Source organism: Amblyomma americanum, chromosome 1, assembly GCF_052857255.1.
Source record: "Amblyomma americanum isolate KBUSLIRL-KWMA chromosome 1, ASM5285725v1, whole genome shotgun sequence".
Classification (NCBI taxonomy): Eukaryota; Metazoa; Arthropoda; class Arachnida; order Ixodida; family Ixodidae; genus Amblyomma; species Amblyomma americanum.
This window is the reverse complement of record NC_135497.1, coordinates 388,520,920-388,537,561: the sequence shown is the minus strand read 5'-3', so window position 1 is coordinate 388,537,561 and position 16,642 is coordinate 388,520,920. Positions and strand designations below refer to the sequence as shown.

At 45.6% G+C, this 16,642-nt stretch overlaps 1 protein-coding gene across 1 annotated transcript in view; it reads right to left on the bottom strand.

The window, feature by feature from the left end:
• Positions 1-471: 471 nt before the first annotated feature.
• The window catches only part of LOC144115702 (cytochrome P450 4V2-like), a 48,977-nt gene continuing 32,806 nt past the window's right edge, over positions 472-16,642 (bottom strand). The window contains exons 9-11 of the mRNA XM_077650175.1: positions 13,856-13,922; positions 12,111-12,290; positions 472-788 (exon numbers count right to left, since the gene is read on the bottom strand). Coding sequence (XP_077506301.1) covers positions 595-788; positions 12,111-12,290; positions 13,856-13,922 — 441 coding nt within the window. The 3' untranslated portion in view covers positions 472-594. The remainder of the gene's footprint in view (positions 789-12,110; positions 12,291-13,855; positions 13,923-16,642) is intronic.

Here is a 16,642-nt window from a genome sequence, read left to right as displayed (position 1 = left end):
TTCACTTTTAACCAATGAAGAAAATATTTTTCTTGCCACTATTTTAGAAGTGTTTCCAGGCAAGAGCAAAATTTTTTATCTTATTTTGTGAACATGGTCGAAGAACTCTAAGAAGTAGGTTTCGCACTTCCTTCACCAGGTGGTAGCTGTGGAAACCTCTCACTCCAATATAAAATCACAAATGACGGCGCTAGTTTCTACGGAGGGTCTCTTTTGCCAATGTGATGAAAAGCTTCAACATATGATATGCTGTCAGAAATATGGTTTGTAATCATTTAAGCGTAGCTGATGTTCTTGGGATTTAGCAAACGTTATTGTCTTCTAGAAGGCCAGAAATACTGCGCTCTTAAAAAGGCAAATCCAACCAAGTGATTTTTCTGCCAAGTAGAATGAGAATATCAATGCAACGCACACATTATATACAAAAATTGGCGCTACAAAAAATAAAATACAGAAGGAGTCGTTTTCTCTTGAAAACATTTATTCGTGAGCCCAAATTTGACAATATATACATAAAAATATGGCCGAGAACTCGTTATTACTAGGGGAGATACGTTGTTCGCCGCCATCATATGTTAATTTGAAGCGCAGACTTCACACTTTGGCGGCCTGCCATCCATCGTTGAATGGGGGGCGCCTCCGAAACCAGATGCGCAGTCCACCACGTGCTTTCACTATTACCTCGTAGCTGACTCGCAGTTGATCCAATGGGCGCGTTGACTCTACCGAGAACTTCAGCATCAGCTTAGCCATGATTACCTTGGATTCCAGGAGCGCGAATCGTTGACCTGGGCAGAAAAAAAAAGCGAACCAAACAATCAGTCCTATCCCATCTGTGGGCAGCGTCAAGAATTGCGCTTTCAACTATGCTTAAGGTCCTCGCTCGAGTACGCCTTTTTTTAAACTTGACGCCGGAATTATGAGTGAAATGTATACTGGCAGGAGAGAACATAGCTTTTCCTGCACGAGCATCGAGTAATCTGCATTTTACCGCCACGTCATAGCCATGCCACCGGTGAAAGCAGTTGAAATGATATTCGTGGTAATCTGCAGGCATGTCAATTTCTTCATTTCTATCAGTCACCCTTCTATTTACTGAGATCGACGAAAACTTGCCGAAGTGATGAGAGTTAATCGAAGCTCGCGTGTTATGCCCCACATCATGCCCCATTAAACAGTAAATACAAGATGAAATATGAAAATTATCCACAAGTAATTGCGATAAATGCTTGAAATAAATTCATGCCGTTTGTTAAATTATTTTTTTGCCTGCACCGAAGATGACTTGGAAAAGGAGAGCGTTGAAGTTTCTACCCCGTTTGAGAAAACATTTGCACAGCCAGCTTAATTGCATAAATGGATCTCCTATCGCAATCTATGGAGTTCCAAAATTACACAAACCAGGAGCGCTAGTACGGACAGTCGACTACCGGCGTTCTCCTCTGTACTCTCAGTCCGCAAATCTGCATTAGGGTTCGCCCACTAGTTTGATGTAAAGCGAGGTACTACGTTAAGGACCGTCGGCACTTCGTTACAAAACTAAAAGATGGTTCGGTTAAAGACGAGCACTCCTGGTTTTGTTTGACGTTAAATCTATGTTCACGTGAGTCCCAGTCGATTTCTTTGTACAGAGTGGTATTTCCTTCATGGAGGCCACTCGAGGCCGATTATTAATGCTGCCTGCTAGGAGTTTGCTTTCATAACAAGTATTTCGTTGTCAACAGAAACTTCTACAAGGATTAATTTGGAAGAGCAATGGGAGCATCTATTTCTGCGGTCTGTGGTAGCCGGGTGCTAGAAGCCAAAGAGATCAGAGCTGCCTTTATGGTTAAACCGAAGGCACAGTTGTTCCCTTGCTACGTTGATAGCTGTTTCACCATCATAAATCTCAGTTACGTGTATCCTTTTCTCCGACGTCTGATTTCTATCCAATGTATAGTGTGAAAATTATGGTGGAAGAAATCGCCAAAAAAATCTTATATTAGATGTCTTCATCCAGAGAAAAAAATCTCCCCGCTTGAAACCGCAGTGTACAACAAAGAAACGCACACTGGAAAATGTCTTGACCTTCAGTCGTCGATTCCTATTTATTGGCCATAAACGTTAGGTCGCCAGGTCACTCTTTACCACTGCGTTCTCCTTGTGATCGATCGATAAGGCATACCCTCACGTTTCAAGGCCTGCCCAGAAGCTGCAGAACATAGAAAACAAGCTAGGGAATGCTTCGCAAGTTTTGGGAATGAGTGAGACACGTACTGATGCGAAATGATGCGAGTGAAGGACCCTCTGGAACGCTGAAGATTCCTTGGCGTGGTCAAACACAGAGGTAGGTGTTCACTCAAAAATCAGTTGTTTTTTTCTGTTGCTTCCCCCCAACAAGAACTGTACAACTTCCATGCGACACCCTACGAGCAAAAGCCACCTTGCGCATGTGGAATGTTCTAGAAATGCGAAGCCCATGAAAATAACGCCTATAACTATATAGCTTGCTACTGAGGTGGTTCAGCGTAAACAGCACCTGCCGGTGCTGTAATTGGGATAACCGGTTATATAATAAACTTCCCAGCTCACCAAAAACTACTGATGCGTGGCCTACGGATAGACCAGACCTGAGCGGGTAGGCCAGTACTCAGCTTACAGATTGAAATTAAGTTACCAGGGTCTAAATACAGGGTTAATTGGAGAGACATGGAGAGGTCTTTCCTCTACAGTGAGAGCAGTCAGGCTGGTGATGATGATATATACTTGCTACTGAGGTGGTGTAGCGTAAACAGCACCTGCCGGTGCCGTAATTATGATAACCGCCTTTCCTCTACAGTGAGAGCAGTCAGGCTGGTGATGATGATATATGCTTGCTACTGAGGTGGTGTAGCGTAAACAGCACCTGCCGGTGCCGTAATTATGACAACCGTTAATATAATAAACTTCCCAGCTTCCAAAAAATTCCTAATGCACGGCCTACGGATAGAGCAGACCTGAGCGGGTAGGCCAGTACTAAGCTTACAGCTTGAAATTAAGTTACCAGGGTCTAAATACAGGGTTAATTGGAGAGACATGGAGAGGCCTTCATCTACAGTGAGAGCAGTCAGGCTGGTGATGATGATATATGCTTGCTACTGAGGTGGTGCAGCGTAAACAGCACCTGCCGGTGCCGTAATTATAATAACCGTTAATATAATAAACTTCCCAGCTCCCAAAAAATTCCTAATGCATGGCCTACGGATAGACCAGACCTGACCGGGTAGGCCAGTACTAAGCTTACAGCTTGAAATTAAGTTACCAGGGTCTAAATACAGGGTTAATTGGAGAGACATGGAGAGGCCTTCATCTACAGTGAGAGCAGTCAGGCTGGTGATGATGATATATGCTTGCTACTGAGGTGGTGCAGCGTAAACAGCACCTGCCGGTGCCGTAATTATGATAACCGTTAATATAATAAACTTCCCAGCTCCCAAAAAATTCCTAATGCATGGCCTACGGATAGACCAGACCTGACCGGGTAGGCCAGTACTAAGCTTACAGCTTGAAATTAAGTTACCAGGGTCTAAATACAGGGTTAATTGGAGAGACATGGAGAGGCCTTACCTCTACAGTGAGAGCAGTCAGGCTGGTGATGATGATATATGCTTGCTACTGAGGTGGTGCAGTGTAAACAGCACCTGCCGGTGCCGTAATTATGATAACCGTTAATATAATAAACTTCCCAGCTCCCAAAAAATTCCTAATGCATGGCCTACGGATAGACTAGACCTGACCGGGTAGGCCAGTACTAAGCTTACAGCTTGAAATTAAGTTACGAGGGTCTAAATACAGGGTTAATTGGAGAGACATGGAGAGGCCTTTCCTCTACAGTGAGAGCAGTCAGGCTGGTGATGATGATATATGCTTGCTACTGAGGTGGCTCAGCATAAACAGCACCTGCCGATGCCGTAATTATAATAACCGTTAATATAATAAACTTCCCAGCTCCCAAAAAATTCCTAATGCATGGCCTACGGATAGACCAGACCTGACCGGGTAGGCCAGTAATAAGCTTACAGCTTGAAATTAAGTTACGAGGGTCTAAATACAGGGTTAATTGGAGAGACATGGAGAGGCCTTTCCTCTACAGTGAGAGCAGTCAGGCTGGTGATGATGATATATGCTTGCTACTGAGGTGGCGCAGCATAAACAGCACCTGCCGATGCCGTAATTATAATAACCGTTAATATAATAAACTTCCCAGCTCCCCAAAAATTCCTAATGCATGGCCTACGGATAGACCAGACCTGAGCGGGTAGGCCAGTACTAAGCTTACAGCTTGAAATTAAGTTACCAGGGTCTAAATACAGGGTTAATTGGAGAGACATGGAGAGGCCTTTCCTCTACAGTGAGAGCAGTCAGGCTGGTGATGATGATATATGCTTGCTACTGAGGTGGTGTAGCATAAACAGCACCTGCCGGTGCCGTGATTATGATAACCGTTAATATAATAAACTTCCCAGCTCCTCAAAAATTCCTAATGCATGGCCTACGGATAGACCAGACCTGACCGGGTAGGCCAGTACTAAGCTTACAGCTTGAAATTAAGTTACCAGGGTCTAAATACAGGGTTAATTGGAGAGACATGGAGAGGCCTTACCTCTACAGTGAGAGCAGTCAGGCTGATGATGATGATATATGCTTGCTACTGAGGTGGTGCAGTGTAAACAGCACCTGCCGGTGCCGTAATTATGATAACCGTTAATATAATAAACTTCCCAGCCCCCAAAAAATTCCTAATGCATGGCCTACGGATAGACTAGTCCTGACCGGGTAGGCCAGTACTAAGCTTACAGCTTGAAATTAAGTTACGAGGGTCTAAATACAGGGTTAATTGGAGAGACATGGAGAGGCCTTTCCTCTACAGTGAGAGCAGTCAGGCTGGTGATGATGATATATGCTTGCTACTGAGGTGGCTCAGCATAAACAGCACCTGCCGATGCCGTAATTATAATAACCGTTAATATAATAAACTTCCCAGCTCCCAAAAAATTCCTAATGCATGGCCTACGGATAGACCAGACCTGACCGGGTAGGCCAGTAATAAGCTTACAGCTTGAAATTAAGTTACGAGGGTCTAAATACAGGGTTAATTGGAGAGACATGGAGAGGCCTTTCCTCTACAGTGAGAGCAGTCAGGCTGGTGATGATGATATATGCTTGCTACTGAGGTGGCGCAGCATAAACAGCACCTGCCGATGCCGTAATTATAATAACCGTTAATATAATAAACTTACCAGCTCCCCAAAAATTCCTAATGCATGGCCTACGGATAGACCAGACTTGAGCGGGTAGGCCAGTACTAAGCTTACAGCTTGAAATTAAGTTACCAGGGTCTAAATACAGGGTTAATTGGAGAGACATGGAGAGGCCTTTCCTCTACAGTGAGAGCAGTCAGGCTGGTGATGATGATATATGCTTGCTACTGAGGTGGTGTAGCATAAACAGCACCTGCCGGTGCCGTGATTATGATAACCGTTAATATAATAAACTTCCCAGCTCCTCAAAAATTCCTAATGCATCGCCTACGGATAGACCAGACCTGAGCGGGTAGGCCAGTACTAAGCTTACAGCTTGAAATTAAGTTAGGAGGGTCTAAATACAGGGTTAATTGGAGAGACATGGAGAGGCCTTTCCTCTACAGTGAGAGCAGTCAGGCTGGTGATGATGATATATGCTTGCTACTGAGGTGGTTCAGCATAAACAGCACCTGCCGGTGCCGTGATTATGATAACCGTTAATATAATAAACTTCCCAGCTCCCCAAAAATTCCTAATGCATGGCCTACGGATAGAGCAGAGCTGAGCGGGTAGGCCAGTACTAAGCTTACAGCTTGAAATTAAGTTACCAGGGTCTAAATACAGGGTTAATTGGAGAGACATGGAGAGGCCTTTCCTCTACAGTGAGAGCAGTAAGGCTGGTGATGATGATATATGCTTGCTACTGAGGTGGTGTAGCATAAACAGCACCTGCCGGTGCCGTGATTATGATAACCGTTAATATAATAAACTTCCCAGCTCCCCAAAAATTCCTAATGCATGGCCTACGGATAGAGCAGAGCTGAGCGGGTAGGCCAGTACTAAGCTTACAGCTTGAAATTAAGTTACCAGGGTCTAAATACAGGGTTCATTGGAGAGACATTGAGAGGCCTTTCCTCTACAGTGAGAGCAGTCAGGCTGGTGATGATGATATATGCTTGCTACTGAGGTGGTTCAGCATAAACAGCACCTGCCGGTGCCGTGATTATGATAACCGTTAATATAATAAACTTCCCAGCTCCCCAAAAATTCCTAATGCATGGCCTACGGATAGAGCAGAGCTGAGCGGGTAGGCCAGTACTAAGCTTACAGCTTGAAATTAAGTTACCAGGGTCTAAATACAGGGTTAATTGGAGAGACATGGAGAGGCCTTTCCTCTACAGTGAGAGCAGTAAGGCTGGTGATGATGATATATGCTTGCTACTGAGGTGGTGTAGCATAAACAGCACCTGCCGGTGCCGTGATTATGATAACCGTTAATATAATAAACTTCCCAGCTCCCCAAAAATTCCTAATGCATGGCCTACGGATAGAGCAGAGCTGAGCGGGTAGGCCAGTACTAAGCTTACAGCTTGAAATTAAGTTACCAGGGTCTAAATACATGGTTAATTGGAGAGACATGGAGAGGCCTTTCCTCTACTGTGAGAGCAGTCAGGCTGGTGATGATGATATATGCTTGCTACTGAGGTGGTGGAGCATAAACAGCACCTGCCGGTGCCGTGATTATGATAACCGTTAATATAATAAACTTCCCAGCTCCCCAAAAATTCCTAATGCATGGCCTACGGATAGACCAGACCTGAGCGGGTAGGCCAGTACTAAGCTTACAGCTTGAAATTAAGTTACCAGGGTCTAAATACAGGGTTAATTGGAGAGACATGGAGAGGCCTTTCCTCTACAGTGAGAGCAGTCAGGCTGGTGATGATGATATATGCTTGCTACTGAGGTGGTGTAGCATAAACAGCACCTGCCGGTGCCGTGATTATGATAACCGTTAATATAATAAACTTCCCAGCTCCCCAAAAATTCCTAATGCATGGCCTACGGATAGACCAGACCTGAGCGGGTAGGCCAGTTCTAAGCTTACAGCTTGAAATTAAGTTACCAGGGTCTAAATACAGGGTTAATTGGAGAGACATGGAGAGGCCTTTCCTCTGCAGTGAGAGCAATCAGGCTGGTGATGATGATATATGCTTGCTACTGAGGTGGTGTAGCGTAAACAGCACCTGCCGGTGCCGTAATTATGATAACCGTTAATATAATAAACTTCCCAGCTCCCAAAAAATTCCTAATGCATGGCCTACGGATAGACCAGACCTGAGCGGGTAGGCCAGTACTAAGCTTACAGCTTGAAATTAAGTTACCAGGGTCTAAATACAGGGTTAATTGGAGAGACATGGAGAGGCCTTTCCTCTACAGTGAGAGCAGTCAGGCTGGTGATGATGATATATGCTTGCTACTGAGGTGGTGTAGCGTAAACAGCACCTGCCGGTGCCGTAATTATGATAACCGTTAATATAATAAACTTCCCAGGTCCCGAAAAATTCCTAATACATGGCCTACGGATAGAGCAGACCTGAGCGGGTAGGTCAATACTAAGCTAACAGCTTGAAATTAAGTTACCAGGGTCTAAATATAGGGTTAATTGGAGAGACATGGAGAGGCCTTTCCTCTACAGTGGGAGCAGTCAGGCTGATGATGATGATAAATAAGGGTCTAAAATACGCCGAACTCTTCAGAAAAATAAAAACGATTTACCTGAGAGCACACTCTGTTAGAGCACTGGTGCTTCCCTGTAACCCTGACTTATTCAATGCAGGCAATTCATGTTTAAAAATCTTCGAACTTATCGCTGCTTTGAAAAGCAATAGGCGTCGACAGCGCCTAGAGGTTTCTTAGCAACTGAATGTTGGTCGCACTCGATGTGAGGCTCATCACATTGATCAAAAGAAACACGTCGGCAGACGTTTTTCTTTTCGAGAATACATAGAGGCACAAAGCAGGAGCGGCCGAATGTCCGTTATTGTGACTGGGGCTTATGAATGCCCTACGTAATGTGTATCGGTATGTGTGAAGAGTGACGAGGCCTATACTTAATTTCGCCCAAACTATTTTTCATTTCCTCTTTAAGCTGTAATAACGGAGCGAATTACTCATTGTCATCCACCCGAGCACACCCTTACGGCAACGAATGAAAGCTATACAGCTTCCACAGAAACTTCGTAGTTAAACTAAATTCTTCCTGGCCCGGGGTTCTAACCCGAGACCCCCGCTACACCGGAGCAATCGCACTACCAACTGAGCTACCGGGACGGCTAGAAATGGTGGGGCGAGAGTAACTTGATCAGTAATGGGCCTGTCACACTAGGCTAACAGTCGGCCGATTCGGTCTGCCAAAACCATGTCGTCGTGATGTTTGGCTGTATGTCACACTGCGCCGACTAAAACAGTCGGCACTGTCGGCGTTGGCGCCCGGTCTCCGCCAACACCCATGTCACACTAGCGAGACAACGTGCGAGACGACCCGCCGACTTGGCCCTTTCTCGTTCTCACTCTTTTGTCATTTCCTGCTATGCGAAATTCATGGGCCTTGACGCTTCATTTATAACTCTTTTAAATAAATCCACCATAGTAAAACAAACTTCTTAACAATCGTGATTATGAACCTAGATTGAGTGCAGCCCAGTACTGGGCGGCACTTATTGCTGGGTCAGAAAGGCATGGCTCGAAAAAGAAATCCAGTCGCCAGCGGGTAAACAAGACGACGGGACAGATTATTTAAGGTTAAAATAATACAAAAATTCTTCACCATGCTGATTAGAACCAGGAACCTCAGGAATGAGAGGTTACTGCTATAACCATGACGCTATGGAGAACAGAGCAATTCGCCGGCTCCAGAACTGCTGATAAGTAGCAGTCCGCAGTGGGACACTCGCGACAGAAGTAAAGCTGGCGACCCATGTGCGAAAACTCGGCCGGCGCGCTGCACCGGTCGCTGCTTGCGAATTGCAGCCCCACTGCAAGCAGGGACACACAGAGCAGCAAGTATCGCTGCGCCTCTCGACTCAAGCACTCGAGCTCAAAGCGTGCGCTTTGCCACTCCCGCACCAGTCTGGTTACTGCTTGGCCTGGTGTTGAAGTTCGCACCATAAAAGACAAAATAGCCGTATTATCAGAAAGACCGCCTGCTATACTCGAGCAGCGACAAAGCATGCTTGCGCTAGTGATGCAGATGAGCCGCATTTGGCAGCAGCAGCAAGCGGATATCGGATGAAATTTGCTTGTATCGTAGTTATCACTTCAACCAGCACCTTGATATCGGCCAATGATCCTCAGAAATGATAACTTTTTGGACATTCATCTAAATCAGAGCTTGTTATGAACGTAAACAAAGAGTACCGTAGCGGAATCGTGTTCGTGTCTGGTGAGTGTTTTAGCTCGGCGACCGATATCGAGACGACACAGTCGGCAGGCTAGTTTTGTCGGCGTCGCGGGCGTCAAAGCATGTCACACTGCGAAGCCATCTGGTCGTCAGACGCGTTGGTGTCGTTGTCGGCCTAGTGTGACAGCTTGGTCTGCCACAGACACGGTCTGCCGACCCGGTCGGCCGATCATCGGTGTCGTTGTCGGGTCTGCGCCGGCGTCGTGTCGGGCTAGTGTGACAGGCCCTTGACGCGAAGGGGAAACAGTGTTGGTCAAATGTTTTAGGGGATTTCGCTAAACATTTGATTATCCTGTTTAAAGTATTCAACACTTGAAACGTCGATTCCTCAATTATAACGGTAGCCAAATTCTGAAAAGCAACGCTTGCATCTTGTTTTATTAAATGGCAAGGACCACAATTGGGTCCTTGTGCCCTCTCTCAACGTTACAGAAGCAGCGACAGTTGAAAACTTTCGCCCCTTGTTCCCCCGCAGCGCCCGCTTCCTACTTTACTTTTTTCAAGACTACCCTTAGAAAACTTGCTTCGAGACTCGCGTGCTCTTCAGACTTTCAATTACTTCTTGATGACTTTCTTTTCAACAGTTATTTGTTTTCTACATTACTCTTGATCGGCTGAAACACCAACGATAAATTATTTAGAACAGGAGCTTTTAAATTCTCTAAATTTTGGCCCAATATCACAAGACTGAAGAGCACGAAAGTTACTAGAAAATTGGATTTTTTTGCCGCCGCTGCGCTTACTTCGAGGGCAAGATGTACTTCCTATGCTTCAGTTTGAGATGGCGCAGTGTCGCAACCCCTTTTTACTATTACTGCTCAAGCTACAAGACAATTTATTTTTTTCACGTCCAATGTGTTCCGTAAGCTCTTTTGGCGATGGTTACGACAACTTACCTCTCATAGAACAGTAAATCTCCCCTCTTGGCGTTATGGGGGAACATTCTAAAGGGCGCTCAAAATCAGGCTTTGAATATCTTTAGCACAAATGCTTAGAATAAAAGGAAATTTTTTTGCATGTAGGTTAATAGACTTGTATACAACAACTGGGAGGATCATTAACACCAAATACCTTTTATTTATATAGTAATAAGGCTTTTAGTGAGTGCAGTTAGTGCGCATGTTTGAATTTTGTGGTGGCAATCGTATCCTATTCCTCTTGTTAAATTTCACGTAGCATGTCCGTGTTTCGAAATATTTGCTTTCAGATTCCAACTTAATCTGTCTAATTTCGCATGCAAATCGGTGATGGTCAGCAATTGACTTTTCCCATTTGTTCGCAGCTGCTGAGTGTAGTGTTTCAACTTCCAACGGTGATCTGTAGAGCTTATAACTGCTCCTCTTTCACATTATATATAAAAATCAAACATGAAGCAGCTGCATTGCTCCGGAGAGGAGATTAGCGCTAATCATCATGGTCTGCCATGTGACATAACGAAAATTGAGTTAGAGATATGGAGGGGAATATCCACGTAGACGAACCTGATACGAGAAGTTATACAAACTGAACTGTCTGCGAATGGGACTATTACTAAATTTTTGTTCTAAATATCCTGCTAGCAGCTCTGCCTATCACTTTTACTGAATTTGTTTACTTAGTGATTTACAACAAAGGTTATCCTTTCATTTTATTTCTGCCTAGCCGCATACACTACCTGTAACATCGTCTGTCGTATGTGAGCTTTGTTCATTTGTTTGCCTCTGAAAATTTCTGATTATAACTTTAAACGCCGTGTATAAATGTAGCATCTATAGCATAGCGTGAAATATCTCGCACGGGCCCAGCAGCTTTTTGGCCCCTATTTATAATGAATTCCCAGTGTTATGGACTGCAAAAAGTTTCAGTGACTTCGCATACTAAATGTCGTTCCCGGAAAACAACACAACAAAAGACCTTCCTTCGTTTATTCAAAATGAAAGGCTGAATGCTCACGTGACATTCTCCGCTGAATAGGGAGTAACAGACAGCTTTGGCATACCGTGTACCGGTTCACCGTGACCGGAGACCGGGAGCTCGCCCAACAGCAGTGCGCACGCGCTGATTGGTACCGATGCTGCACGCGTGCGCGCAGCTGCCCGGTACCAGGCGCCATCTCGCGCCCTCGAGATGACCTGCGCATGCGCACTGACGAAGAGTGGGCTCCCGGTACTCCTGCAACGGTAACGCGGTGCACGGTATGCAAAAGGTGTCTAATGAGACCTTAGCAATCTTGCACTAGCTAGAAGTATTTCGCTCTATGATGTTCATGACAGGGCTGGTTTGTTCGATGGCTTGAAGCGTGGAATAGAAGGCTGAAGAATAAACGCATGGCTAAGCAAAAAGGGAGGCGGCAGTCTGAGCAGTCTCGCCGTTTTGTGCGGCCTGCACTTGGGACTGCCTCTTAACCCACGCCAGGCCTGTCCTAGCGCTTCTTCAGTTCTAAATAAAGTGCTTCTTCTCTCGTCAAACCTCTGTACACCAAGAAAATATTGTTAGGACGTAACTGGAACCTTATAAGAAAAAAACGCGGTGGCTTGAATTTTCTGCGGCAAATGACTTCCAAGACGTGCACCATTCTAGTTCATGGCGGCAGTATGAAAATGAACTGTGTTGGTAGACAGAGCACAAACCTATGCAATTCTTCGGGCCTCCTGAGAACGGTAGGTACGAGAAGGGGTGGCGAGTGGTGAACTCTTCCGTGAGGAATCTCTCCGGGATGAATGACTCCGGGTCTTTGAAGTATTTTGGGTTTTTGTGCAGGCTGAACAAGTTGATGAAGCAGTTGACACCTTTCGGAATCCTATATCCATCTAAAAGGGGACAAGAAGGCAGGGAGAATGTCATTTGTACCATACTCGTCGTGGTATTTCGGCAGGCCTAGGTGGGCATCATTTCACGGTCTTTTAACACAGAATTGAGCTTCAGAAAACGTTTCACCTGTATTATCAATCAAAACTTTTTTCCAAGATGTCTCTTGCCTGCTGAGTCGAAATGTATTGCTTTCACTTGTTGTAAATCGGAGGTAGTCCTACATGTAAAAGCAACATTATTGCGATATTGAGCTGACAGTTATGATGGAAAAATCAATGGGTGTCAGGGGCTGTGACTGGCTGAATTATACCGAAATTTTTTGGCATGCACAACACATGAAATCAATTTATTTTGGAATCGAAAACACTCTTTGTGAACAAGAGGTTCCTTCTTATATTACTGGCGACAAATATTCTAGCTGCGGGAAATTCCCGACTGCCATATGCTGCATATCTTGGCGGTAATAATATTAAGTTTTGTTTCAGGCCCCAAGCATTCTGAAGTACAAGAAACCTAAAGGCTCAGAAATGCTGCAGTCCTTTAGCCGTCGTCATTTAGGCTTTTATTTTATTCGCAGAGAAAATTACCTCATTGCGCATTTCTTTTTTCGACCTTATGTGGTAATTATGCTTATTAAAACAGCAACTTTACCATCATTCGCATTATGTGTGGGAACTCTCGGCAACTAATTATGTTCAGAAATGTGGTTCATTCCTATTGGAAGCAGAGTGTGCAGCCGCCACCAATGTCGGCGTGTGTCTTGAAGGTCGCACAAACGCTTCCTTACGGCAGACTGTTCAGCCGCTAGCGCGTTCAACAAATGGTGGGCTTAACAGCACCATGACTATTACAGCTACTTGCAAAATTATACCTTGCGCTGGATGGCATGGTAGCTTTCGCGGGAAAGCGACTAGATTTTGTTGTTGGTTTTTGCAAATGGTTCTTTTTCGGGACGCACGCGCGCCTTAGGGCATTTTCTTTCTGGCTGCATTCTGATGCGCACGCGCGGCAGAACAGAAGGCCACACTCAAGTGGGATTACCATACAATGTCGTCTCAGAGTGAGAGGCAGCGCGCCCACTCGGTTCGCAGTAGCGTGCACAAAATGAAGCACGTTGAAGTCATATGCTCGAAAAACACCCTTTTTGTTTCAGTGCTTAAGATGTGCGTAATCCATTTGTTCTTGGGAATAATTTAAACTCAAAGGCGCCCACTCGGTTCGCAGTAGCGTGCACAAGGTGAAGCACGTGGAAGTCCCATGCTCGAAAAACACCCTTTTTGTTTCAGTGCTTAAGATGTGCGTAATCCATTTGTTCTTGGGAATAATTTAAAATCAAAGGCGCCCACCCAGCTGTTTGCATTGTAATCTTGTGACTGTATGCGTATGGAGTGTTTTAATAGCACAGTGCGCGAGAAACACGCTGGCAGCGAAAGCCACAGATGCGAAATAGGAAATTTCACGCGCCTGGCAGATAGGTGGTTTCTTCTCTTCGAAGTTTAAGTTGTGTGCCGGTTCTGGGAATGCCATCCATGAAAAAAAAGGGATGTAAACACTTTCAACATACCAATCACCAAGTCTTCTTCCAGGTGCCGCCCAATGAGAGGTATCGAAGGGTACAAGCGCAGAGTCTCCTGCAAGCGAAAAAAGTTCCAGTTTCTATGGAGTTTTATTACATATTATATCCTGCTAACAGCCAAAAATTTCTGTCGAATTATATGCTGCTTGTCTAATTGTTGTCCTAGAGATGCAGCAGTTGCATCTTGCTTGCGGTACTTCGTGAACCTGCTCCTGAGCTAGCGCTTAAACTTTTATTGCCGCTTATTTTTTGGATTTGTGCAACTGACACATCACGCACTCGTTTTCCTCACTTTAAGTATGAGACGGAAGAAGACGGGCAGGTGGGAGGCCAGGAATCGTCATCCTCTGTCATGTTTTTTTAGAGGGGTTTCGAAAGGGGTGGACGACCTCCACCGGCTTGTATTAGGTGGCTTGTGTTAGGATTTTGCCAATTTTAACAAATGCAGTATTACGCCATATACCTCATTCTAAAACATGCAGCCTTCAAATCAAAGAGAAATCTAAGGTGGCTTTTAGCGCAACACAGTAATGGCATAGGTCTCAGCAGTACGACGCATGTGGTACTACATGTTGTCACGGTGTGAGCCTGCAAGAGCTTTCGGCTAGCAAAAAATTTGGTCCTATCACGGCCCCTTGTTTGGACACTTCGATAACCATACGACGTTACCACAAAACGGTGGATTGCTTGGCGAGCCGGCCATGTTCTCAACATGAAAGGCGAAAGAAGTGCATTAGTTTCCTCTTCTGGGTAGTCTAAATTTCTTTACGCCCTTCACGTTGACGCATGTGGTACTGCATGTTGTCACGGTGTGAGCCTGCAAGAGCTGTCGGCTAGCAAAAAATTTGGTCCTGTCGCGGCCCCTTGTTCGGACACTTCGATAGCCATACGACGTTACCACAATACGGTGGACTGCTTGGCGAGCCGGCCATGTTCTCAACATGAAAGGCGAAAGAAGTGCATTAGTTTCCTCTTCTGGGTAGTCTAAATTTCTTTACGCTCTTCACGTTGACGCATGTGGTACTACATGTTGTCACGGTGTGAGCCTGCAAGAGCTGTCGGCTAGCAAAAAATTTGGTCCTGTCGCGGCCCCTTGTTTGGACACTTCGATAGTCATACGACGTTACCACAAAACGGTGGACTGCTTGGCGAGCCGGCCATGTTCTCAACATGAAAGGCTAAAGAAGTGCATTAGTTTCCTCTTCTGGGTAGTCTAAATTTCTTTACGCTCTTCACGTTGACGCATGTGGTACTACATATTGTCACGGTGTGAGCCTGCAAGAGCTGTCGGCTAGCAAAAAATTTGGTCCTGTCGCGGCCCCTTGTTTGGACACTTCGATAGCCATACGACGTTACCACAAAACGGTGGACTGCTTGTCGAGCCGGCCATGTTCTCAACATGAAAGGCGAAAGAAGTGCATTAGTTTCCTCTTCTGGGTAGTCTAAATTTCTTTACGCTCTTCACGTTGACGCATGTGGTACTACATATTGTCACGGTGTGAGCCTGCAAGAGCTGTCGGCTAGCAAAAAATTTGGTCCTGTCGCGGCCCCTTGCTTGGACACTTCGATAGCCATACGACGTTACCACAAAACGGTGGACTGCTTGGCGAGCCGGCCATGTTCTCAACATGAAAGGCGAAAGAAGTGCATTAGTTTCCTCTTCTGGGTAGTCTAAATTTCTTTACGCTCTTCACGTTGACGCATGTGGTACTACATATTGTCACGGTGTGAGCCTGCAAGAGCTGTCGGCTAGCAAAAAATTTGGTCCTGTCGCGGCCCCTTGCTTGGACACTTCGATAGCCATACGACGTTACCACAAAACGGTGGACTGCTTGGCGAGCCGGCCATGTTCTCAACATGAAAGGCGAAAGAAGTGCATTAGTTTCCTCTTCTGGGTAGTCTAAATTTCTTTACGCTCTTCACGTTGACGCATGTGGTACTACATATTGTCACGGTGTGAGCCTGCAAGAGCTGTCGGCTAGCAAAAAATTTGGTCCTGTCGCGGCCCCTTGCTTGGACACTTCGATAGCCATACGACGTTACCACAAAACGGTGGACTGCTTGGCGAGCCGGCCATGTTCTCAACATGAAAGGCGAAAGAAGTGCATTAGTTTCCTCTTCTGGGTAGTCTAAATTTCTTTACGCTCTTCACGTTGACGCATGTGGTACTACATATTGTCACGGTGTGAGCCTGCAAGAGCTGTCGGCTAGCAAAAAATTTGGTCCTGTCGCGGCCCCTTGCTTGGACACTTCGATAGCCATACGACGTTACCACAAAACGGTGGACTGCTTGGCGAGCCGGCCATGTTCTCAACATGAAAGGCGAAAGAAGTGCATTAGTTTCCTCTTCTGGGTAGTCTAAATTTCTTTACGCTCTTCACGTTGACGCATGTGGTACTACATATTGTCACGGTGTGAGCCTGCAAGAGCTGTCGGCTAGCAAAAAATTTGGTCCTGTCGCGGCCCCTTGCTTGGACACTTCGATAGCCATACGACGTTACCACAAAACGGTGGACTGCTTGGCGAGCCGGCCATGTTCTCAACATGAAAGGCGAAAGAAGTGCATTAGTTTCCTCTTCTGGGTAGTCTAAATTTCTTTACGCTCTTCACGTTGACGCATGTGGTACTACATGTTGTCACGGTGTGAGCCTGCAAGAGCTGTCGGCTAGCAAAAAATTTGGTCCTGTCGCGGCCCCTTGCTTGGACACTTCGATAGCCATACGACGTTACCACAAAACGGTGGACTGCTTGGCGAGCCGGCCATGTTCTCAACAT